Source organism: Nansenia antarctica (genome assembly GCF_963989245.1).
Source record: "Nansenia antarctica genome assembly, chromosome: 3".
Lineage (NCBI taxonomy): Eukaryota > Metazoa > Chordata > Actinopteri > Argentiniformes > Microstomatidae > Nansenia > Nansenia antarctica.
Genome location: NC_137688.1, coordinates 50,387,085 through 50,411,084, shown reverse-complemented (window position 1 = coordinate 50,411,084; position 24,000 = coordinate 50,387,085). Strand labels below are relative to the sequence as shown.

General features: G+C 46.2%; 2 protein-coding genes across 4 annotated transcripts in view; both read right to left on the bottom strand.

Moving 5' to 3' along the window:
* Positions 1-442, bottom strand: part of clasp2 (cytoplasmic linker associated protein 2) — a gene marked incomplete at its 5' end in the record, with an annotated part of 82,752 nt that extends 82,310 nt beyond the window's left edge. Inside the window, one exon of the mRNA XM_080525322.1 lies at positions 245-442. Within this exon, the coding sequence (XP_080381448.1) occupies positions 245-442 (198 nt within the window). The remainder of the gene's footprint in view (positions 1-244) is intronic.
* A 3,755-nt stretch (positions 443-4,197) lies between these two features.
* Positions 4,198-24,000, bottom strand: part of fbxl2 (F-box and leucine-rich repeat protein 2) — a gene marked incomplete at its 5' end in the record, with an annotated part of 29,973 nt that continues 10,170 nt past the window's right edge. Inside the window, 12 exons of one of the 3 annotated variants that reach the window (XM_080527726.1) lie at positions 4,198-4,315; positions 4,914-5,162; positions 5,269-5,325; positions 7,422-7,466; positions 7,593-7,653; positions 8,732-8,862; positions 10,251-10,325; positions 12,177-12,303; positions 13,863-14,027; positions 14,192-14,286; positions 19,582-19,656; positions 19,815-19,869. In XM_080527726.1, the coding sequence (XP_080383852.1) occupies positions 4,208-4,315; positions 4,914-5,162; positions 5,269-5,325; positions 7,422-7,466; positions 7,593-7,653; positions 8,732-8,862; positions 10,251-10,325; positions 12,177-12,303; positions 13,863-14,027; positions 14,192-14,286; positions 19,582-19,656; positions 19,815-19,869 (1,243 nt within the window). In that variant the 3' untranslated portion in view covers positions 4,198-4,207. The remainder of the gene's footprint in view (positions 4,316-4,913; positions 5,163-5,268; positions 5,326-7,421; positions 7,467-7,592; positions 7,654-8,731; positions 8,863-10,250; positions 10,326-12,176; positions 12,304-13,862; positions 14,028-14,191; positions 14,287-19,581; positions 19,657-19,814; positions 19,870-24,000) is intronic. The other 2 variants (XM_080527727.1, XM_080527728.1) reach the window with 2 other exon arrangements.

Here is a 24,000-nt window from a genome sequence, read left to right as displayed (position 1 = left end):
TTTGCTCAGATATTACCAGTGGGTCTCTCTGCTAGACAGACAGTCCCTTCTCACAAAGAAGCGGTGAAGCTCCGAATAAAACTACTAGCCTACTTCTGTCTCAATCAGCCGGCTAGCTAACACTCAACCATACCCGTCCGTCTTTGCGACACACAACACAGCTGACACGACCATGCATGCCTCGCATTCATAACACTATTATACATGTTAGCAGGTCGGGTAGCGGACCTCCGATCCGTCTCACCTTGTAGTTGCTGGAGTTGACCCATCCCGTCAGCTCGTCCACGGTCTTATCCAGCCGGGGTTTGTCCTGCTCCACATCCGAGGAGCGCTGAGGGTCGTTCAGGTAGTCGATGAGGTCCTGCCCGCCCTGCAGCCGACGGGTCACGTCCTTCTGTACTACCTGCTGGTAGAAATAGTCCATGTTGTCATGTTCCTCCATTAGGAACAAAAGTGTCGTGTGGAAGGCAGCCGCAGACAGAAGGATAGGGTCCGGTCAAACGGTGCGTTTATGTCGGGGAAAGTGGTTGTCTGTGGTCGAGAGCTGGTCAAGCTGTGGAGGGGTGACTGTCTGGGTCTGACGGCGATGACAGCCGATAAACAAACCGACCGTGTGTCCAAAATAACGCGGCGAATCCAATTTGTTGTTCAACTGCTCAACTTTGATTTCAGCAAACAAGACTGTTGAGACAGAGAATGTTGCTAAACTTGAATATAACTTTCAAAAAGTTTGTAAAAAGATGGTATAAATAAGGTTAGGATAAACCACGTCCCCTTGTATCGAACCACAATAACAAGAGCTAGCCAACAAACACACAGCTGGCTAACGGCACTAGTCTAGTTAGCCACAAGGCACCAAAGAAGCTAACGGCTAGCTAAGGCCTGGTCGTCCCGCTTCGACTCGTTTTTGGATTCCATCAGCTGGAAATGTCCTCGGAGAGGTGTGCTGCCGATCCCATCAAAAGGAAGTTGCACCTAACTAGGAGGGCAGGATCTTCTCTTCACTCCCGCGGTCCCTGGTGACTCCCAATCCTTGAATAATCGTCCCTGTGACAGCTGTCAAACAACCCTTCCTCGCTGAAAGCCAGCGACCCGCCGGTGACTGCAGGTTTTTAAAGAGGCACAGACGAGCGGTGAACGAAGGCCGATAGGGGTCCTCTCCAGAAACAGCCCCTAGCCTCTATTCCCTAGACACTTATAGATCCGAAAGAAGGATAGGTATAAGCAAGATGGCTGCTTCTCCACCTACCGTAAGTGGGCGAAAGAGATTCAGCCATCTTGCTTATAACTATCCAATCCTTTCAGATCTACACAAGTGTCTACAGTGAAGGGACTAGGAGTTGTATTAGTACGCGGCCCATGGTCTTTCTGCACCGCACAGCTACCCAGCATAGTGCCTGATGAAAAACCCACAGTAATTCATTCATTAAGAATTTAAGGAGAAACGGTCACGAACACACACAAACAAAAAATGCACAAAGGAGTAAAATAACAACACATCAATTTGATATAGAAGGACATGGAAAATGCACGCGTTTTATAAAGCAATGCTTCCTAGAAAACTAGAGCTGTTGAACTTGGGTTATTCCATTTATTCTTAAACGCAGGAATTATAATGTATCTGCTTGCTAGACATAGTCAACCATCACCTCATTCTAATATTACATTGAAACTCTTGCTGAAGAAATTTCCCATAAGTAAAGCACGTTTATTGATGAGTACAATGTATGATGTAGTCCAGTGTGTAGATTTGTGTGTGTGTGTGTCTGAATTATAATCTACAATGTATCTCTGGCGACATCTGGCGGTCAGGTTGTGGATCACATAATGAGGAGTCTGGACTGAATAAATCGACACACTCACAACATTGAGGCGCTGCTGCTGTTGCTTAATAATAATAAATTCCATGGAAGAGACAGCCAGAGCACATTTACTATCAGTTACTTTTATTCATTTATTTATATTCAACATAAAACTCCTGTTAAATCAGCTGTCAGAGAGAGGGCATTAGTATCACTGCCACGCAGTCAGTTCAGTCCGCTCCACATCCCAGCATCTGAGTGAACGCAGATACAGTACAGTTCCACCTCTGTCTGGTACTCTACACACACACATAGCCCCTTGTCTCAACCCCACCATTAGTCCTCCACTGGTGCTTTACACACACACACACGGCCACTTGACTCAAATCCACCATAATCCTCCTCTTCTGGTACTCTACACACACAGTCTTGTGTCAAACCCACCACTAGTCCTCTTCTGGTGCTTTACAAACACACACAACACCGTGTCTCAAACCCACCACCTAGTCCTCCAATCCCATATTGACTCCTTCATGAAAATCTGAAAGCACTCGATGGTATAGGGAGATACTAGTACACTTGATATTATAGTATAGTACACTTGATGGTATAGGCAGTCTGGCTTGGGCAGAGTTACAGGTATGGCAAAAAGTTGTGGGAGAAGACAGTGGCCTGGCCCTGCGAGACGACTGGATAGGTAACAGTCACATGGTAGAAGCTGCACCTTACCTTTCTGGTGGCGAGGTGGAGTTCCTGCCCTATTGCTTGGACAGATTTAGACCTTTCAGATATCCAATGAGGAGTCAAGAATGAAATGAAATAGCTGGCTCCAATATCTTCTTCCTGTTTACTACTGCAACATAATCTATCAAACATCACATTTTATTGATTGATTGATAATCTGTCTATTCCATCTTTACTCCATTCCAAGTGCTCAGCTGGGTCAGGGGCTAGGGATGGGTTTGGAACCGGGCCTTGTGGGTGACACAGCCGCACAGTGCACAGGAGGCCCTGAGTACACGCGCTCCAGTGATGTAGCACACGTAACCAACCTGACGTCATGAGTAACTGAGGCACGCTGACCGAACAAGAGTCCATTTCAGCAACAGTTTTTTTTTTTTTTTGCATTATTTCAAGGAAAGACACACATATCCCTCTACGGATAAACAAGCAAGGACAAATTACAACAAGCACTGAAAAATAAAGAGGGAAAAATAATAATAATAATAATAACAAGTTGTTATCGGCATACTCCAATCTGAGTGAGAGTTTGCCGTATTGTAATTATTATTATTTTATTTTTTTTGCCATTTGCAAAACATTCTCTGTACAAACAGAAACGGAAACTCAAACTGAAGAATCTCAGATGCACAAAAAAACCCGCCACGTTGTGTCTTGTGTGTGTTGTATTTTTCCGTTTTTTCTCCCACCCAGAGTGGGCGGGATCAGCGGAGTGTGTCTCACGAGGGACATATCCCAGCATCCTCTCTGCACACAGACCAGAAGTGTCACACCCAGCGTGTCCCACAAGCCCCCTCTTCTCCTCCCGAGTCCTGCTTGTCCATCGGGCCGTTCCCTGTGTGACTCACAGACGGGACACACGGACGCTGGCGTGCGATTGGTTGAGATGATGCTGGGTGATGCGGTGTCCAAGGGTAACGGTCTCCGGGGGTAACGGTCTCCGGGGGTAACGGTCTCCAGGGGTAACGGTCTCCAGGGGTAACGGTGTCCTCTGGATGTAGTTTTAGTGTGATGATGTTCCCCCCTCGTCCAGTGAAAGGAGGACCTCCCCCCTCCATCCCCTCCATCCCTGCTCCCCCAGGCTGGGTGCAGTCCTCCTAGTCAGTTGTGGTGGAGGGGGGGGGGGTGGAGGGAGAGGGGGGGTGGAGTATTGATTCACAGTTCAGTAACAGTTTTTACAGTTCTGACAAAGAGAGAGAGAACAAGAGAGAGAGAGAGAGAGAAAGAAAGAAAGAAAGAGAGAGAGAGAGAGAGAGAGAAAGAAAGAGAGAAAGAGAAACAAGACCCCCACCCCACTAAGCAAAGAGGTGGCCGCGGTGCCGATGGGTCCTACTGTTCAGTGATCAGTATTGATCAGTATTGATCAACGATGGGCAGTAGCCAGTCTGTGCATTGATCAACGATGATTAGTGGTATCCAGTCTGTGTATCGATCAGTGATCCACAGTCCCCAGTCTGTCTACTGATCAGCTTTATCCAGTCTGTGTATTGATCTGCCCTCTGCAGTATCCAGTCTGTGTAGTGATCAGCGATTGGTGGTGATTGGGTCCAGGCCCCGCCTCCCCCCCTCCAGAGTGCTCCCCCCCCCCCCCCCCTCCCCCCAGGGGGGGCTCACAGCAGCAAGACCTGCAGGCAGAGATGCCCCCCCCCCCTGGCCCTCCACTGTCAGAGGATGATGCAACAGCGGCAAAGACGCTGGCCCCCGCCGTGCACCGAGGGAGGGGGCGTCACTGGGGCGAAGTAGGCGTGGACCTTGATCTCCGGGAGGTGGGCCTGGAAGAGGAGGAGGGGGAGGGGGGCGATGTTAATGAATGTCGTGTGGACACTACAACTCCCATAAGGCACTGCAGGGCCCAAGACATCTGGGCAAGACAAACTACGCAGGTAAGAGGTCTTCAATACGCCATCACACAAGCAAGCACTTCAAGCACCTGAGAGGGTCGTCATAGGGCACAGCTGGAGCACTTTGAGATTTTTTATATTTTTCTTTCAACGAAAAGCACAACAAATTCAACGTATTGTTGTTGTTATTAGAGAGAGAAGATATGAGAAGGGAAGAGAGAGGAGAGACAAAGGGCTGAAGGAATGGTCGGAGGAGACAGGAGGGAGAGAGAGGCAAAGGCAAAACAGTGACAAGAGAGGAGAGGAGAGGAGAGAGGAGAGTAGGGGAGAATAGGAGAGGAGAAGAGGAGGGGAGAGTAGGGGAGAGGAGAGGAGGAGAGAGGAGAGGAGGAGAGAGGAGAGGGGAGGAGAGGAGAGGAGGGGATGAGGAGAGTATGGGAGAGGAGAGGAGGGGAGGAGAGGAGAGATGGGGAGAGTAGGGGAGGAGAGAAGAGAGGAGAGGGTGACGTTTCCTGGGGCCGTGACTGACCCGTATGCGTTTGATGCCGGCCCTGGTGACCTGCTGACAGTCGTACAGCTCGATGCGCTCCAGGCGGTGGCAGCTCTTCAGGTGCTCCAGCGTCACGTCCGTGATCAGCGGGCAGTTGTCCAGCTCCACCACTGTGAGGCGCTCCTGGCCGCACGCACTGCTGCTCAGCGCCCGGATACCGTCGTCTGTGATCAGCTCACAGTGGGACAGAGACTGGAGAGAGGAGAGGGAAGGGATTGATTGAATGATTTATTGATTTATTGAATCAACCAATCAATCATTCATTCATTCATTCATTCATTCAATCAATCATTCATTCAATCAATCAATCAGTCATTCATTCATTCATTCCTACCAGGGCCTGCAGCAGGGGGCAGTGGATAGAGAGCTGGAACAGGGTGTTATCAGTCACCTAGGAGACAAGACAAGCTCAATCAAACCCAGAGACACTAGAGACAGAGGCTGTGTTCGGAATAGCATACTAGCATACTACTCATACTAGATATGACGTAGATTTTGAGTATGTAGTGCGTTCACACTGTACAGTATGCGAGATTTGAGTATGCAAGAAATTTAGTAGGCGAGCAATTATTTCCGGGAAAATTGAAGTCAGTTACGATGGACACTAGCTCGGGTCCTATTTCCCAAAATGCATTTCGCGTCCAGGATTGCAGGGTTGCGTCCAGGGTTGCCAGATGGGGCGGGTTACCGCCGAATGGGCTACTTGATTTTGAGGTTATAGAAAGTTTAGGCTGTAAATTGTCAATCCCATCTGGCAACCCTGTGCGCTTTCAGCCTCGTCAAACTGCGTCATACAAACTTGTCATACAGCTTTTGTTTACATTGTCCGATAGCCTGGGGACCGAAAACTTGCAATAAACATCGTTTTTTGCACATATTTGAGTGTGCAGATGCTGCTTTCTTGCACTCTATGAGCGGTGGTATTTTCACTATACTGGGAATTAACATGGTGAAATGCATTCTTAGACCAGGCTAGTCGTCATGATTACAAATATGCCACTTGAAATGCATGAAATCCAAGTTTATTTGTGTCTTACACACATGTTCACCTAGTATTTGACTGCTTGTAGCCCAATCACGAATGATCCCAGTATTGTAGCTTCAGACGGACAAGTTGGTTGTAGTGCTTGCCCACAATATGTTATTGCTCATATATATTTATTTTAATCATGTTATTTTACCAAGCTAGTGTAGAATCAGCTTGTCGGTAAAACGATGGAATGGATCAATCTATTGAGGATTGTGATCTTAAATGCGTTGTGTCATCTCAGGATAGATTAGGTGCACAGCATACACGATTTGACAAGAAAATAGAATGTTCAACACGGGTCGGAATCTCTGTACTTGATTTATTAAGACAGTCAGCGAATGGTTCATCAGCACGGTAACCAGCATCCGGCATCCACGACCATTCCATGACATTCAACGACATTCAACGACATCATTATGACAAACCGACAGGCTTAAATACTCTCTTGACCACCCTCTGTCTGTGCCCTGGCGCCTAACCCCCAAGGTCTTTAAGATAACAACCTCTCGAGTCTGCATATTGTGGCGTTATTGCTACCCCTGAAGAGCAGGCTGACCTGGAAGGAACAGAATGTATGTGTCTAAGTGTGTGGGTATGTGTTATGTGTGTGTCTGAGTGACATAAGCATATATGTTTCTAGAAAGCCCCATAAGATCTAACACTAGTTACTTGAGCTAGCTAAAGATGTTGGCCCCCCAAATCATTTTACAACGTGTTGTAATTATGTTACGATATTTCTGTCGAGTGAGTGAAGGTAAGCAACGTAGGTAAGCAATTTACAATGTGTGTTCGTAAAATCGCTCTGAGAGCGCCGGAGCGCACACTGGGTGCAACGTCATAAAGGGACCAGGTAATTTGATTGGACAAGAGGCATTCCATGAGTGCTGATCATATTTCCAGGGCGAATTTAAGAACGCAGCTAGCGAACAGAAGACGCAAAAAATTGTCAGATCAGATATATAAACGGGTTATTTTGGTAAACTGGACACATTTTGGGAATATATGTGGTTACTTTCTCGCCTGAAAACATATTAAAACTTCATAAAATGACATGTTAACACTTGTAAAGCCAAAATTACATATTTTAGCTAATGGAGGTTTAAAATGGAGGTTTAAATTCGCCGCTCCCGGCGAAATGCATTCTGGGATGCAGTATTCGTACTTTGTAAATGGTGGGCTGGTTTTCACATACTTTTTATGAATTTAGTAGGCAGTATGCAGTATATACTCATTGAGTATGCTAGTATGCAGTATGCTAGTATACAATTCCGAACACAGCCAGAGAGTGAGAGAGAGATCTACACACAAGACAAGCTCAATCAAACCCAGATACACTAGAGACAGAGAGAGATCTACAGGCTCGAAAGCATCAAACAATCAAACAGAGAAACACATCTATAAACTCAGACTACAGATCGTCTAGGCGTTTGTTAAGATAATTAACAATTAAATCTTACCAAAATACATTCTTCTAAGTCCATTTTTTCAAGCTCGTGACAATTCTGCAAGGCAAAGAAACAAGACAGGACATGAAAACCCTCCTAGGGTTGAAATACAGTATATACAGTATATATATATATATATGAATGATTATATAGATAGATAGAGATAAAGAAGGGCGAACTCACCCTGGCCAGGACAGTGAACCCAGCATCTGTAACATGAGAGCATCTCGCAGCCTCCAGGATCCTACCACACACTCACACACACACACACACACACACACACACACACACACACACACACACACACACACACACACACACACACACACACACACACACACACACACACACACACACACACACACACACACACACACACACACACACACACACACACACACACACACACACACACACACACACACACACAATCAGTTTTGGGGCACTAACTATGAAGGGTGGTTGGTAGCTGAATGTGATGTCAGTATAATGTCAGGTCAGCAAGGCGTCAGTGTTAGACATCAGACCTGTAGCTGGGCTGATTGGGAAGTAGCATGGGGGCAGTTGTGGGGATATCTGGAGGAAACTAGGGGTAACTAGGGGTAAGTAGGGGTAACTAGGGGTCAGGATGGGGTAGTTAGGGGACAGGATGACAGGATGGGGTAGTTAGGGGGCAGGATGGGGTAGTTAGGGGGCAGGGTGACAGGATGGGTTAGTTAGGGGGCAGGGTGACAGGATGGGGTAGTTAGGGGGCAGGATGGGGTAGTTAGGAGGCAGGGTGACAGGATGGGGTAGTTAGGGGGCAGGATGGGGTAGTTAGGAGGCAGGATGGGGTAGTTAGGGGGCAAAGTGACAGGATGGGGTAGTTAGGGGGCAGGATGGGGTAGTTAGGAGGCAGGGTGACAGGATGGGGTAGTTAGGAGGCAGGATGGGGTAGTTAGGGGGCAAAGTGACAGGATGGGGTAGTTAGGGGGCAGGATGGGGGTAGTTAGGGGGCAAAGTGACAGGATGGGGTAGTTAGGGGGCAGGATGGGGTAGTTAGGGGGCAACGTGACAGGATGGGGTAGTTAGGGGGCAGGATGGGGTAGTTAGGGGGCAAAGTGACAGGATGGGGTAGTTAGGGGGCAGGATGGGGTAGTTAGGAGGCAGGGTGACAGGACGGGGTAGTTAGGAGGCAGGATGGGGTAGTTATGGGGCAGGGTGACAGGATGGGGTAGTTAGGGGGCAGGGTGACAGGATGGGGTAGTTACGGGGCAGGGTGACAGGATGGGGTAGTTAGGGGGCAGGGTGACAGGATGGGGTAGTTAGGGGGCAGTTCTTACTTGAGTCGAGGGCAGTTGAGTCCCAGGGCGGTGAGGGAGGCGTCAGTGATGTTACTGCAGCCGGAGATGCACAGGACCTGCAGCTTGTGACAGCCTCGACACAGACTGACCACTCCATCATCTGTCACCAGCTGCAGAAAGCACACACATTATACTGTCAGTGTTGCCAGATGGGATTGTTTTTCAGCCTAACCAGTCTAAATGCCGCCCAGTGTGATCATAAGTATCCCAATTGGGCGGGAATATGCCCAATCTGGCAACACTGTATACTGTACACACACACACACACACACACACACACACACACACACACACACACACACACACACACACACACACACACACAGACAGACAGACACAGACAGACAGAGACACACACACACACACACACACACACACACACACACACACACAGAGACACACACACACACACACTCGTAGACAGATTTGGTAATCAAGTTAATTCAGTGTGTCCCTGTTTACAGTTGAATGAGCATGCTTATTGCTTGGCTGACATCCGGGCGAAAACCACACCTGGCCATTTGTCATTTTCTTTGCGATTCTAATGTGTGTCACATCTACGTCCTTTTGTCGGGAATGATATGCAAGCACAAGGACAGCAAGATGTCCTTTGAGGTTTGGGATGCATTTGCTTAAGGAAGTGAATCATCTATCATCAGTCATTGTCAGAAAAAGTAATTTACAAACCAATTCATGACCAGGGGCCATTGGCGGTTAAATTGGTTATTTTGTCGAGGCTCTCTTCTCATTCTTCCTATGTGCATTAATGTGATGTTGTGTGCAGCTAGATTAATGTTCTGTTAATACAGCGTGACAGTCACGGTTCAAATGGTTCTCCCATTTAATCTCCACATTATGTCGAATGTTCACATGCATCGTTAACGACACGTAGAGTGAGTCATCCTGTTCACATATTGGCCTGAATTATCTTCAGTTGAGGGCATGGTGAAATAGCATTCTGGGTATTCTTAATGGAATCTAAGACCCGATATGAGCCATTGTCTGTCACACAGGGATGAACAGAGCATTAACAATCAGTATTAACCATGAAAGGTCTTTTGGAGTCAGATATAACGCAACGTTAACTTGTGTTAATTGGTCATGTGACCACTAGTGTTGAGTTCACTTTATCGTGTCCATAACCGCTTGAAGTTGTATTTGGGAATAAATCTAATTGTGCACATGGCACATACCTCTTTAGATATAGCCTCTATTTATACATCTGTACATACCACACTGTACATAGCTCATAACTGTATATACCTCTAAACTAGCGTACTTGCCATACTGTACCATATCACTATCACTGTCATGTTTTATATCACTGTTTGCATTTCTGGTTAGATGCTAAACTGCATTTCGTTGTCTGGTACTTGTACTCTGTAAACTCAATAAAGTTTAATCTAATCTAGTCTAATCGAATCTAATCTAATGATGTCTTATTCTGTACTGTCCTGTATTGTTCAGTGTCATGTGATCTCCCGGCCCTCCTACTCACTGTGCAGGCCTGGATGTTGATGGTGGTGAGCTCAGGACAGTGCTTCTGCAGGTGTTTCAGTGCTGCGTCATCCAGCTGGAACAAACACACACCAGAGGACAGTGTCAATACACACACACCTACCACACACCTAGTGGGGCAGTCCCACTCGCATTATTCTGTTTTTATTGATAGAGACAGTATAGATTATGACAGGAAGGATGGGTGAGAGAGAGAGAGAGAGAAGGGGTGACAAGCAGGAAATGTCCACGGCCGGAATCGAACCCTGCGGTTGCATGGTCGACCCATTACTTAACCCGTTACGCCACCTAAGCGCCCCAAGGACGCTTTTTATAAGTCTCTTAATCTCTCTCTTAATCTCTGTCAGTGAATCTGGGTCGTTGGTGTCTACCTTTCGGTTCAAACCCGGGTCAGAGGCTGGTTCTACTCATTGACTGTGTGTGGGCGGTTCATTCATGACGCCTGTTAGCTGAACTAGAGCAGGACCTCCCGGACCAGAACCCTGTCTGGAGCAGAGGAGCAGAGGCCTGGGTGGAGTCAGACGGCTGCAGTTACGCCGTGCTGCCTGCGGAGGGCGACGTTACCTTGTTCTGACTGAGTGTGTGTGTGTGTGTGAGTGGAATGGAATGGAATGGACTTTATTTGTCATTGCTACAGTACAGGTACCAAACAACGAAATTTAGGAGGGGTGGCTCCCCTGGTGTTAGGAAAGGGATTTTTTTTTTTTTTTTTTGAAAAAGCATAAAAGCATAAAATCACAAGAAGGTAAGGAGCTGGTTTACATCAATAAAGGCTATGTACACAATCCACTGTACTATACTGCACAGATAGTCAACTAGGGTTGTCATATTGCACAAAAGTATTTTTTCACGTTATTTTAAAGTGTCACAGTTTGCAGGCTTGAAAATGTACATGTTTGTGCCTCAGCACTAGCTGCCATACAATCCGTCCGGACTGTCCTGGGCCCAGAACTTAGGCCTTTTGGTAGAAGCAGTCCTTCAGTCTGTTTGTCTTAGCGGCCGGGGTCCTGTACCTCCTGTTCGAGGGCAGCCTGACAAAGTGTACGTGCCCAGGGTGGGTCGGGTCCCTGGAGATCTTGGAGGCCCTCCTGAGACAGCGTGTGTTGTACAGCTCCTCCAGAGAGGGGAGGGGGGCGCCGGTAGTGTGCTGCCTTGTACCTGTGTGTGGCCCCGGAGCAGCCCTGTGCAGCCATAGAGTGTGTGTGTGTGTGTGTGTCGTTATGTGTGTGTGTGTGTGTGTGTGAGTGTGTGAGTGTGTGAGTGTGAGTGTGTGAGTGTGTGTGTGTGTGTGTGTGTCAACTAAGAAAGAATGCTCACAGTCCTGTACAGCCCATCTGTCTGTGTCTGTGTGTCTGTATCTGTATGTGTGTGTGTGTGTGTGTGTGTGTGTGCGCGTGCGTGTGTCTGTGCGTGCGTGTGTCTGTCTGTGCATGCACGTGTGTCTATCTGTGTGTGAGTGCGCGTGCGTCTGTCTGTGTCTGTCTGTCTGTCTGTGTGTGTGCGTGCACGTGCGTCTCTGTGTGTGTGTGTGTGTGTTGCGTGTGTGTGTTGCGTGTGTGTGTACCTGGGTGCAGCCTCTGAGGAACAGGGTGTGTGTGTGTGTGTGTGTGTGTGTGTGTGTGTGTACCTGGGTGCAGCCTCTGAGGAACAGGGTGTGTGTGTGTGTGTGTGTTGCATGTGTGTGTGTGTGTGTGTGTGTACCTGGGTGCAGCCTCTGAGGAACAGGGTGTGTGTGTGTGTATCTGGGTGCAGCCTCTGAGGAACAGGGTGTGTGTGTGTGTGTGTGTGTGTGTGCGTGTGTACCTGGGTGCAGCCTCTGAGGAACAGGGTGTGTGTGTGTGTGTTGCGTGTGTGTGTGTGTGTATCTGGGTGCAGCCTCTGAGGAACAGGGTGTGTGTGTGTGTACCTGGGTGCAGCCTCTGAGGAACAGGGCTCGTAGGCCGGAGCAGCCGCGGGCCAGCGCCTCCACCCCGTCCCGGGTCACCTGGTCACACCATGACAGGTTCAACGTCTCCAGCAGCCTGCAGCCGTCACTGAGGACACACACACACACACACACACACGCGCACACACACACACACACACACACACACACACACACACACACACACACAGGCACGCAGACAGGCATACACACACACACACAGACACACAGACACAGACACACACACACACACACACACAGGGACGCAGACACACACACACACACACACACACACACACAGACACAACCACACACACACACACACACGCAGACACACACAGACACACACAGACACATACAGGCACACACACAGAGACACACGTTTGATAACATTCCCCATTCCATTCCAGGCATTACAGTGAGCCTGTCTGGGTGGATCTTTTAGATGACATCACATTATTAGATTGTACTTTACTGTCTGCTTGCACAGCAGTGTGTTCTGCCTGACATGGTCGGAAGTATTATTATTGTTGCCAGTAGTAACAAATATAATCTCATTTCCCCTCAGGGTTCAACAAAGTTCTACTGAATATTACTGGTTCTAAGTGGGCGTGTCTCTAAACCTGAGGGTTCTAAGTGGGAGTGTCTCTAAACCTGAGGGTTCTAAGTGGGCGTGTCTCTAAACCTGAGGGTTCTAAGTGGGAGTGTCCCTAAACCTGAGGGTTCTAAGTGGGAGTATCTCTAAACCTGAGGGTTCTAAGTGGGAGTGTCTCTAAACCTGAGGGTTCTAAGTGGGCGTGTCTCTAAACCTGAGGGTTCTAAGTGGGCGTGTCTCTAAACCTGAGGATTCTAAGTGGGTGTGTCTCTAAACCTGAGGGTTCTAAGTGGGCATGTCTCTAAACCTGAGGGTTCTAAGTGGGCGTGTCTAAACCTGAGGGTTTTAAATGGGCGTGTCTCTAAACCTGAGGGTTCTAAGTGGGCGTGTCTCTAAACCTGAGGGTTCTAAGTGGGCGTGTCTCTAAACCTGAGGGTTCTAAGTGGGCGTGTCTCTAAACCTGAGGATTCTAAGTGGGCGTGTCTCTTACCTGAGGGTTCTAAGTGGGCGTGTCTCTAAACATGAGGGTTCTAGGTGGGCGTGTCTCTAAACATGAGGGTTCTAGGTGGGCGTGTCTCTTACCTGAGGGTTCTAAGTGGCCGTGTCTCTAAACCTGAGGGTTCTAAGTGGGCGTGTCTCTAAACCTGAGGGTTCTAAGTGGGCGTGTCTCTTACCTGAGGGTTCTAAGTGGGCGTGTCTCTTACCTGAGGGTTCTAAGTGGCCGTGTCTCTAAACATGAGGGTTCTAAGTGGGCGTGTCTCTTACCTGAGGGTTCTAAGTGGGCGTGTCTCTAAACCTGAGGGTTCTAAGTGGGCGTGTCTCTAAACCTGAGGGTTCTAAGTGGGTGTGTCTCTTACCTGAGGGTTCTAAGTGGGCGTGTCTCTAAACCTGAGGGATCTAAGTGGGCGTGTCTCTAAACCTGAGGGATCTAAGTGGGCGTGTCTCTAAACCTGAGGGTTCTAAGTGGGCGTGTCTCTAAACCTGAGGGTTCTAAGTGGGCGTGTCTCTAAACCTGAGGGTTCTAAGTGGGCGTGTCTCTAAACCTGAGGGTTCTAAGTGGGCGTGTCTCTTACCTGAGAGCCTTGAGGGAGTGGTTGCTAACGGAGACGCAGGAGGTGAGGTCCAGCTGGCGGAGCTTGCAGCAGACCTTGCTGAGGCTGAGGCAGGTGCTGTCTGTGATCTTGGTGCAGCCGTTCAGGTTCAACACCTCGATGTTCCTGCAGTTCTGAGCAAACGTCCTGACAGGACCAGAGGCAGACAACACAGTCACTCAGGAGTCAAATACCCGAGTCACTCAGGAGTCAAATATCCGAGTCACTCAGGAGTCAAATACCCGAGTCACTCAGGAGTCATGCGTGCACGTGTGTGTGTGTGTGTGTGTGTGTGCTAGCAGAGGACTCACTTCATAGATGCGTCTCCCACACTCAGACATCCCCTCAGACTCAGCTGCCTCAGGAAACCTCCACAACGCTTAGAGATGTTCTCCACCACCCTCCCCTGAGAGAGAGAGAGAGAGGGGGGGGGGAGAGAGAGAGGGGGGGAGAGAGAGAGGTGGGGGGGAGAGAGAGAGGGGGGGGAGATAGAAAAGTGAGAGAAAAGAGGACAATTCATGTTAATTTGAAACCTTTATTGGGTACATTAAATCAACCCACAATAACACTTGGACACCAAATTGAGTATAGAAAAAAATTAAAGAGAGAGAGAGAGATAGGGGATGGAGAGAGAGAGACAGAGGGAGAGAGGGAGAGAGAGAGAGAGGGGGGGGGGAGAGAGAGAGAGAGAGAGAGGGGGGGGGGGGGAGAGAGAGAGAGGGGGGGAGAGAGAGAGAGGGGGAGAGAGAGATAGGGGGGAGAGAAAGAGAGAGAGAGAGAGAGAGGGGGAGAGAGAGAGATAGGGGGGAGAGAGAGAGATAGGGGGGAGAGAGAGAGAGAGAGATAGGGGGAAAGAGAGAGAGAGAGAGATCCTGATGTGACCTGTAGACCTGTTCTGTTACTCAGACGAGGATCAGCGGTGACGTCACAGACATGCAGCAGCAAAGCCAACTGACCCAGCACTAAGCCCTGGGCTATCAGCCTGATAATGCTGCTCAACACACACACACACACACACACACACACACACACACGCTAGCACGCACATATGCTTACACATACACACACACACACACTATGTGTGTCATAGTTGACTGTTGTTCCTGCTGATTGCCCCCGCCCCCCCCCCACATACACACACACGCACACGCACACGCACATACACACCTCTCTTTTCACACATAGGTTAGTTGCCTTTGTTTCTATTTGTTTATTTATTTATTTATCTCCACTGTCTTTGCCGTTCTCATGTATTGTTTTGTGTTGACCCTGAGTATTTCTGTTTATATGTTTGTTTTTATTCTTGCCAGGGCCTCTTGGCCAGATCGTCGTTGAAAGTGAGAATTTGTTCTCAACTGATTTTATCTGGTTAAGTAAAAGGTCAAGTAAATGAAAATAAAACACACAGCGATTTGTGAAAACAGTTTTTTTAGGAAGTGATAATAAGAGCAGAGGTGGCCAGAGGGCTCCTGGGAAACATAATGACCTTTCACAAGACGACTGTACCTCATATCACATGACCATAAACATACTGTGTTTAAACATACTAAAAAAAAATGTGAAAAAATACTTTTCTTGTGCAATATGACAACCCTAGTTGACTATCTGTGCAGTATAGTACAGTGGATTGTGTACATAGCCTCTATTGATGTAAACCAGCTCCTTATCTTCTTGTGATTTTATGCATCTATGCTTTTTCCAAAATGTGTTTCTTTTTCCTTTCTTAAACACCAGGGGAGCCTCCCCTCCTTAATTTCGTTGTTTGGTACCTGTACTGTAACAATGACAAATAAAGTCTATCTATCTATACTGTCACATGACCACCACAAAATCCTGTCGGAATCTTTTTATGACCAAATATCTTCAACTTGAGGTGGACAATGAATCATTTGTCGCGGGCGACAATCTTGCCGCTTCCATTAGAGACACGTTCAGCTGCCTCTCTGTGACCATCACTGACTACTGGCACCACTGCAGATGCCGGTCGACTGCAGCAGCACACATGCAGAGGAGAGCGAGAGGAGAGGAGAGGGAGAGGGAGAGGGAGAGGGAGAGGGAGAGGGAGAGAAGAGAAGAGGAGAGGAGAGGGAGAGGAGAGGTGCAGGAGACAGATGCTGAAGTCCTGTCTGGACCAGCTGCTGCAGAGAACACCCAACACACGGCCTCACACACTCTGCAAGCGCTGCGACTTCACACAAATGATGACATTGTTTGGGCATAAGAACGTGTGTTTATGGGAGTCAGAAGTGAGGATGTCCCGGGGATAAAAACAGATAGTGATTCAGAGGGAGGGATGAGAAAAGGCAGCAGATCCCGTGCGTTGGGGCTGGACAGTTTTACGGTTACACCGTAAAGCGCGTTTTTCAGAAAATAGCAACGTTTTTTTTGTCAATACCGTCATAAAAATGTCATGAATTGCTATAAATAATAAACGCCTTAAGAGGGCTTGTCCAGCACCACTGTATGTGTGGTTGAAGACGCCATGAAAGTGATGACAGAAGTTTTGGTAAAAAAAAAAAGAATGTGTCAAATAAATGTGACGCGATCTGGTGGAATGATCAAGGAGGGGGCAAAGTCATTTTTCTGTTTTTTACATATGCTTAAACTACAGATTGTAAGCTTTCAAATGATGTGTCATACATAGACATCGGGAAAAAATGTAAGACGACATGAGTATTTGAAACTTGTTAACCCTGAAAACTAAATCCTGAGAAAACGGCTTTCAAAGATTTGGGACTTTTTCACACCTTCACACCGGCAGGTAATGGGCGGTAACAATAGCTGGTCAACCCCACCCCCAACCACTCCCACTCCCCCTCTAGATTGACAGCTATCAGCTGTCAATACCTGTCAGTATTGGTCACTGGGTCAGACAGCTATAGTTATACAGCTATAACATTATTACCTAGCAAGGTATTACCTAAGCTAATTACCCAGCTTATTATTATTTATGGTTGTTGTAACTGTTATTGTTAGTCTTTTAATGATACAAAAAAGTATTCAATCAGAATCAGAATTTATTTTACATTACACAAGAATAAAAATATTTCGCTTTGGTTCTTCAACAAGGTACATAGTCACAATAATAAGTAATAAAGTGATAAGTATAAGTGATGGTAGTCGCACTACAGCAGAACAATAGTGCGACAAGCTGGCAAAGTACAATCAGTGTGCAAACATTAGTGTTAGTCACTGGGTCAGATAGACTTTTCAAAGAGAACTTTACAGTACTTAGCTAGATATTGCTAACATTATCACCTAGCAATGTTATTACTGTAGCTAATTAGCCAGCTTATTATTATGGAGGCATTAAGAGTAATTTGCTGATGTCTTGTGCTGGAAATAGTGTAGTGCTCAGTAGTCAATGTCCAGCCTTATAGTTCAGTTTCAAGTTTCAAGTATAGTTGGAACTGAGAACATACAACAGACTATACACAGGTAAGCATGCAAGGTCTGTGAATTGACTATCAATAGATAATAAATCATGACACAGTTCAAAATGCTGTATCTATGCCCAACTGTTCTTGTTATTCAACACAATATTGCCAGTGAGTTGTTGAGCTGCTGTGTCTGGTGGGGTGGGGGGCATCAAGGACCCCAATTGAAATAAGCCAGTGGCTTTCTTGGGTTTTTATCCTGTTAGTTGACCTTGTATGTAATATGTACTTTCATGTACCTACTTCTGCAAATCTTCTAATAAAGTTTTCAATCAATCAATCAAAAATCAAAGCTGCAACAGAAGGAAGATAGTATATTAAAATATTGCCTACAGTTACTGGCACTCCATATTCATAAAATACTACCATACCATGTTCATAAAATAGCTAGCCTAATACATGACAATGATAATTACCTAAAGTGCTCAGAGTAGTGTTAGCGGCTAGCGGCTAGCTCGTTCATAACAAAGACAGCAACATGTTTTTAAACTTTTAACATTTCTGTAATCTATTACACTTGACATGTTACAGTATTCCAGTATTACACACTGAACATGAGTCTAACAACTTTTACAACGTAGACATACTAACCGTACTTACAACCTAGACAGACATTTCCGAGCTACAATGCTAGCATGCTAACAACAATGGTGGCCAGGAACAATGTGCTTTCAGTTAGTTGCTAGTGGGTAATAATAAAGAAATGTCTAAATACACGAACACACTGGTTTCAACTAGTAACTAACTTAACTAACAAATTCGCTATGTACATAAAATAGAAGATCTTACCTTACGAGTCTTAGTGGAGTAAACAAACAAGCGCGCTGCTTCCTGACTCCTCTCGTAGCCAAATCGATCAACCAACGAGAAACAACCTGGAACCAGTTCCTCCCCTCCCACAAGGGAAGATTTCTCAGGAGGATTCAGGCTAAAAATAAGCTCATTTTGTTGATTAAGTACACGTATTTAACTATCGTAAAACTGCTCGAAAAAATAACGAGTGGGTAGTTCAAAACCTTAACTTGTGTCTGGTGACAAAAAAACGAAATCAGATTTTTTTTTTGGTCTAAAAAACTTTGAACGCAAATTTGAAGCCTTCGCACTTTGCGCCCGTTTTGCAACTCCATGACGTCACAATAACCTGTAAAAAAAATGTAGAAGCGATCATAATCGCGTGTCACGTGACCGCTTCTCCTCAGAAGGATACGCGATCACAGCACTCGTCTGCTGTAATACGCTCTGCACTTCGTACTCGGGTGCAGTGTTTCCCATACATAGTCCAATTTGTCCTGACAGTCTCATTATGAACCAAAAGTATTTATAGCGCTGTTTTTATTTATTTATTCTAAGCACATTTTTCAACACTGCTCGTGGAATGTGTTTGGGCGGGTTCACAGGAAGGATAGGGCTTCATTTGACCTACAACAATGTGATTTTGAAACCCACGGTAAACCCTGGTTAAACTAAGGATGCACCGAATGTATTCGACCGAATAATAGCAAAAAAAGCACATTCGGTATTCGGCCAAATGTGTGAAAAGAGCGAATGTTTACCACGGAATAGTAGCAGGGTTTTTCCTGCATAGAGAATTATGAGGCGGCCGTCTCAGTCATATTTCTTGCCGCCTCCAGCTCTCGATGGATCCACTTGGTGGATTTATGTTTCATGTTTGCTAGCGAAATAGCTGTGCACGTAAAGACAAAACAGAGAACCAGCCGACCAGCCAGCAACATGTTGCGCCCTGGCCTTGCGCACTCGTCGTTTTGTCAACTGTCAGAATAGTCGTTTAGGTTGAAATGATATTTCATATAAAAAAATCTGGAAGTCACATTAGTTGGCTTGCTGTTTCATTATCCAGAATGACAAGTTGAGCCTGCAGTATTATTTGCAAAATTATCCGTTTTGAAGTCTATCAGGGTTTTCAAATCGCTGAAAAGTTCTATTGATCAGACAGTCAACAATAGGTTTTGGACTGACATGGTACTACTGTTATTAACAAGGACTAACGAATTTTCTCTGTCGTAACACCTTATTTTGTGCCAGGAAAAACCCTGAGTAGACGTTTTTTGATGACGCCATCAAAAAGTGCAATGCTGTTCTTATTGATTTATTTTCAGTTATTGTGCATGGTTGGTATAGCCTAATGTCTGCTGGAATGTTCAATAAAAGTGATCAGTGGTATAAAAAATTGGAGACCGCCCAACCCAAACACACACACACACACACACACACACACACACACAACTCTCAACCTGACCTCTCACCTCTATGTCTGTCTGAAAGTTGAACAGGTCGATCTTCTGCCAGTTACTGCCATCCAGGGCCAGGACGTTCCACGCCTGAGAGAGAGAGAGAGAGAGAGAGGGAGAGAGGGGGGGGAGGAGAGAGAGGAGAGAGATAGCAATGTTATCAATAGCATACCCTTAAATGGGCTGCCGTTGCAATGCACTCTGGGAAGGCTCAGGCTGCCAGGTGTTCATTAGGGGGCGGGTCTTACCTTGGACACCTGGGCACACCTGCAGAGAGTGACCACATCCAGGTAGGAGAAGATCCTGGGGAGGGGGGGGGGGGGAGAGAGGGGAGAGAGAGAGAGAGAGAGAGAGAGAGAGAGAGAGAGAGAGAGAGAGAGAGAGAGAGAGAGAGAGAGAGAGAGAGAGAGAGAGAGAGAGAGAGAGAGAGAGAGAGAGGGTGGAGGGACAGAAAGTTAGTCTTTCCTAAGCTAAGATGGAACAGTGATGTAGATAATATCTGAGCTTGATCAAGGCTGATGATTGGAAGGAGCGCTCGAGCCCATGCCAAACCTAAACCAATGGCTGCTGGCTTGAAAAACCAAAGCCAAACTAGATTCAGTCGCACACACACACACACTGCACACGCACCGCACACAGACGCACACAGACACATACAGACACACACACATACAGACACACACACACACACAGACACACACACACACACAGACACACAGACACACACACACACACACACACACACACACACACACCCTTGGACGAACGAGGAAACTCCACTCTATCTTCCAACATTTTTCCAACTCCTCAGTATACCTCAGAGATGTCAGAGTCTCTCCCCCTGAGCTATCTCGGAACTAGCCAACAGGGAGCGCTACGCTACATCCTGCGCTAGATCCTTGCTGGGAAGCTCAGTGGTATTCGGGGAGCGCTTGAATGCACCGTTAATGATGCCCCAGCTTCCCATCCAGCTGTGACGGGCGCTGTACACAACAACATCTGTTCTGCATCTCGGAACGCGGAACACGGAACGTCCGCAGAACCCCAGGAAGCCTGGGTCCTTCCATTGTTCCCCGCATAGAGACACACACTCACAGGGAGACAAAGGCTGTGTGTGTATGTGGTGAACTAGGGGCATGTTGGGACATGTTGGGGTTGTCTGAGTCCACAGTGTCAGGAGTTCAGAGAAAACAGAAGCACACACACACACACACACACGCAGTATCTGAAATAAACACTATTTTGAAAAAAACTAAAGACACTTTCTAAACACACCAGCTACTTTGATACTAGAATAGAAATGGCCACGAAGTTCTCCTGTGAGTGTGTGTGTGTGTGTGTGTGTGTGTGTGTGTTGCTGAGCATGTGAGGAATGGAGAATGATGACTTTTCTAATCACTAATGATTAGATTTAGATTACATTTTGTCTCCTTCCTTCTTATTCTCTTGCTCGTCTTCAAAGAGTAGATTATGACACAGCCACTGACCAACATTTCAGGTTCCCTTGTCAGGGCACACGCACACGCACGCACACACACACACACACACACACACACACACACACACACACACACACACACACGCCAGCGGCTGATGGACCACCTGACCAATCAGTTTGGATTTTATCGATCGTCTCTCATGACTAGTAAACGAGCGTGACGCTGCCCATTGATTGGCTGTCTGGTTGAATTACACCCTGTGTGTTCACCCTGGCCTGGCAGGAACCGCTGGACCACACGCTCTGTGTGATCACTAGATCACCATGCTGGGAAGGACACACACGCTCTGTGTGGTCACTAGATCACCATGCTGGGAAGGACACATACGGGCTGTGTGATCACTAGATCACCATGCTGGGAAGGACACATACAGGCTGTCGGGTCAGACCTGACGTGAGAGTACGTACACTAACTGACCTCAAAGAGGTTAGGCTTCAATTTAAGATTAAGGGTACAGTTAATGACTTAAACCCTAAAGGTTAAAGGGATAGTTCACTATTTTACACCTTATACAGTCTGATGGTTCCTTTTAATGTTCCTCGGAGTAAGACCAACCGTCACTCCAAATATTTTAGCCCTTCAGCTATCAGACTACTTAACTCAGATGGTGATCACTTCAAGTAGACTTACCATGCACTGTTCTTAGTCGAGTAGTTTTTTTTTCTTTCTTTTTTCTACACAACTAAAAGGTGCCCTTTAATGACCTAGTTGTCTGTTTACTGAACTGTGCTTGACATGACATTGTACTGTTGTATGTTGTTTGTGTCTGAATGAGGAGTAGCAAGTAGTCCAGGCTGTTGGAGAATATAATCCAGGGTTCAGAGTTCTTGTTTTTAAAAATATATGTGACAGGGCATGGTTAAAAAGTCCTCAACTAGGGCAAAATCTTTTTTCTGTTTTTTCAGAAAAGGGTAGATTGTAAGCTTTAAAATGATGTGTCATACATTGAAATCTGAAACAAGTTGAAGAAGTCATGGATAGTTTAATGGTGATACCCCCTGAACCACCGTACTGAGATTTCCAGCCTCAAACTAAGTACAAGAGAGTAAAATTCATGGCAATGGAAATAAATTAGGCAAGATACAATTGAGCAATACAATTATAGAATGCTAAAAAATAATAATGTTGTCCGTGTGCATACATTTATCATTATAGTCCATAAAGCATCTAGTGGGACTTCGGCTTAGTTCCTTCCCATCCCATCTGGGCATCAAAGCTGTAATAAAAAAAGAAGACAGTACATTTCAAATGATTGCCCACTGTTACCAACACCACTTTTACGAAATAGCCTACTACTATCTTCATAAAATAGAATTGCTTATACAATGACAATGACAAATACCTGAAGTGCTGGTGACTCTCATCAAGGTGTCATCTCTCAGAACCTCTCACCTCCTCATTCTGTAACACAAATTTCAGGTCAGAGGTGTGGACATTTCTCTAGTGTAGGTTTTCCATAGACTCAGTGTACTGTACTTGTACTGAAGTAGGCTAGTGAAATCATTTCAATTCACAGTATTATTCTACAGCAAATCTACATATCAATGAATTAATCATTCTTTTTGATTCCACATAACATTACCAGGGTTTTTCCTGGCTCAAAATGAGGCGGAGGTAGTACCAGTGGTGTTTGACATCGGGGGGGGACCCATGAAGCGGGGCTGTCTGTGGGTCCTTAAACGAGCATCAAACACTTAATTTCTTGCATTCTGGTGAATTGATATGCACCAATTTGTGACCTTTCTGCATCAACTTATGGTGGAAATGTCATTATTTATGTAAAGGAAAACACAATATTCAGGCACCAGATGACCAATCAAAATATAATGTAATATAATGCAATATAAGGCTCTCAGGCATTCTGTACTGTCAAATATGTATTCTCCTTGAGCAGTCAATATCAACTATCAGCTATTTCGCTAGCAAAAACGAAAGCTAACTTATTTGTGAAACAGCGCCCCCGCCACCACGTCGGCGCAGTGCCGCAATTGCAGTTAGAAATGACAGAAATCCACCGTAGAAAATACGACTGTCAGAGTTTTGTCGAGAGCTGGAGGCGGCTAGAAATATGACGGAGGCGGCCGCCTCAAAATTCTCTATGCAGGAAAAACCCTGATTACCGTTCATTACAAAAGCATTTACTTTTTCTATAATCTATTACATCTCTAACAAAGCTAGCTAGCTAGCTAACAAGCTAACACTTGTTTGGCTAGCTGGTACACACACACACACACACACACACACACACACTAAAATGGTGCATGAAACATACTGTACAGTATGTTGCATGTTTAGTAGGTCTGCAACAAATGGATTTATTCATTGTTTTATCTTTGACAACGTATTTCTTCCTCCCACCATCTCATTAGTTTTGTAGAGGGGTGGCATAATTGTGGTGAGCAGTTTCAGTGGTCTGATAACTGATGCTAACAACAGAGCTATCTACCTCACAAAACAACAAATAACTGTTTGGCTATCCTAAGTAAACAACACACAATCCTAGTATACAACACATGTAACTCACTAAAACTTACCCAAGAACACAGCAGAAGGTCTCTCTGCAGACGACTGTCCCATGAAAGTGAACTGGTGTGGAGATCAATGTCTGAAATCCTGTTGTCGTCTTGTCATCGTCAGATTCGGAGTTCGGAGTTCCCGTGTATAGTCCAATATGAAGGAGTTCATTAATTGCCCACTGTCGATATTTCTACCGGCTTCATAAATTCGGTTTATAGCGTTAGCTAGAGCATCCGCAACCATCTTGTAAATTTGTCCACAGGTCCAGACACACACACATGGCTACTTAAATACAGCTGGAGTGGGCGTGGCTACACACACTGCCACAATAATACGAATAATACCCCCCACCCGACTTTGCTAACTAAATGTAGGTATTTAGTGAATGTCCAACTGTTGGATATGATATCAAGTGGGT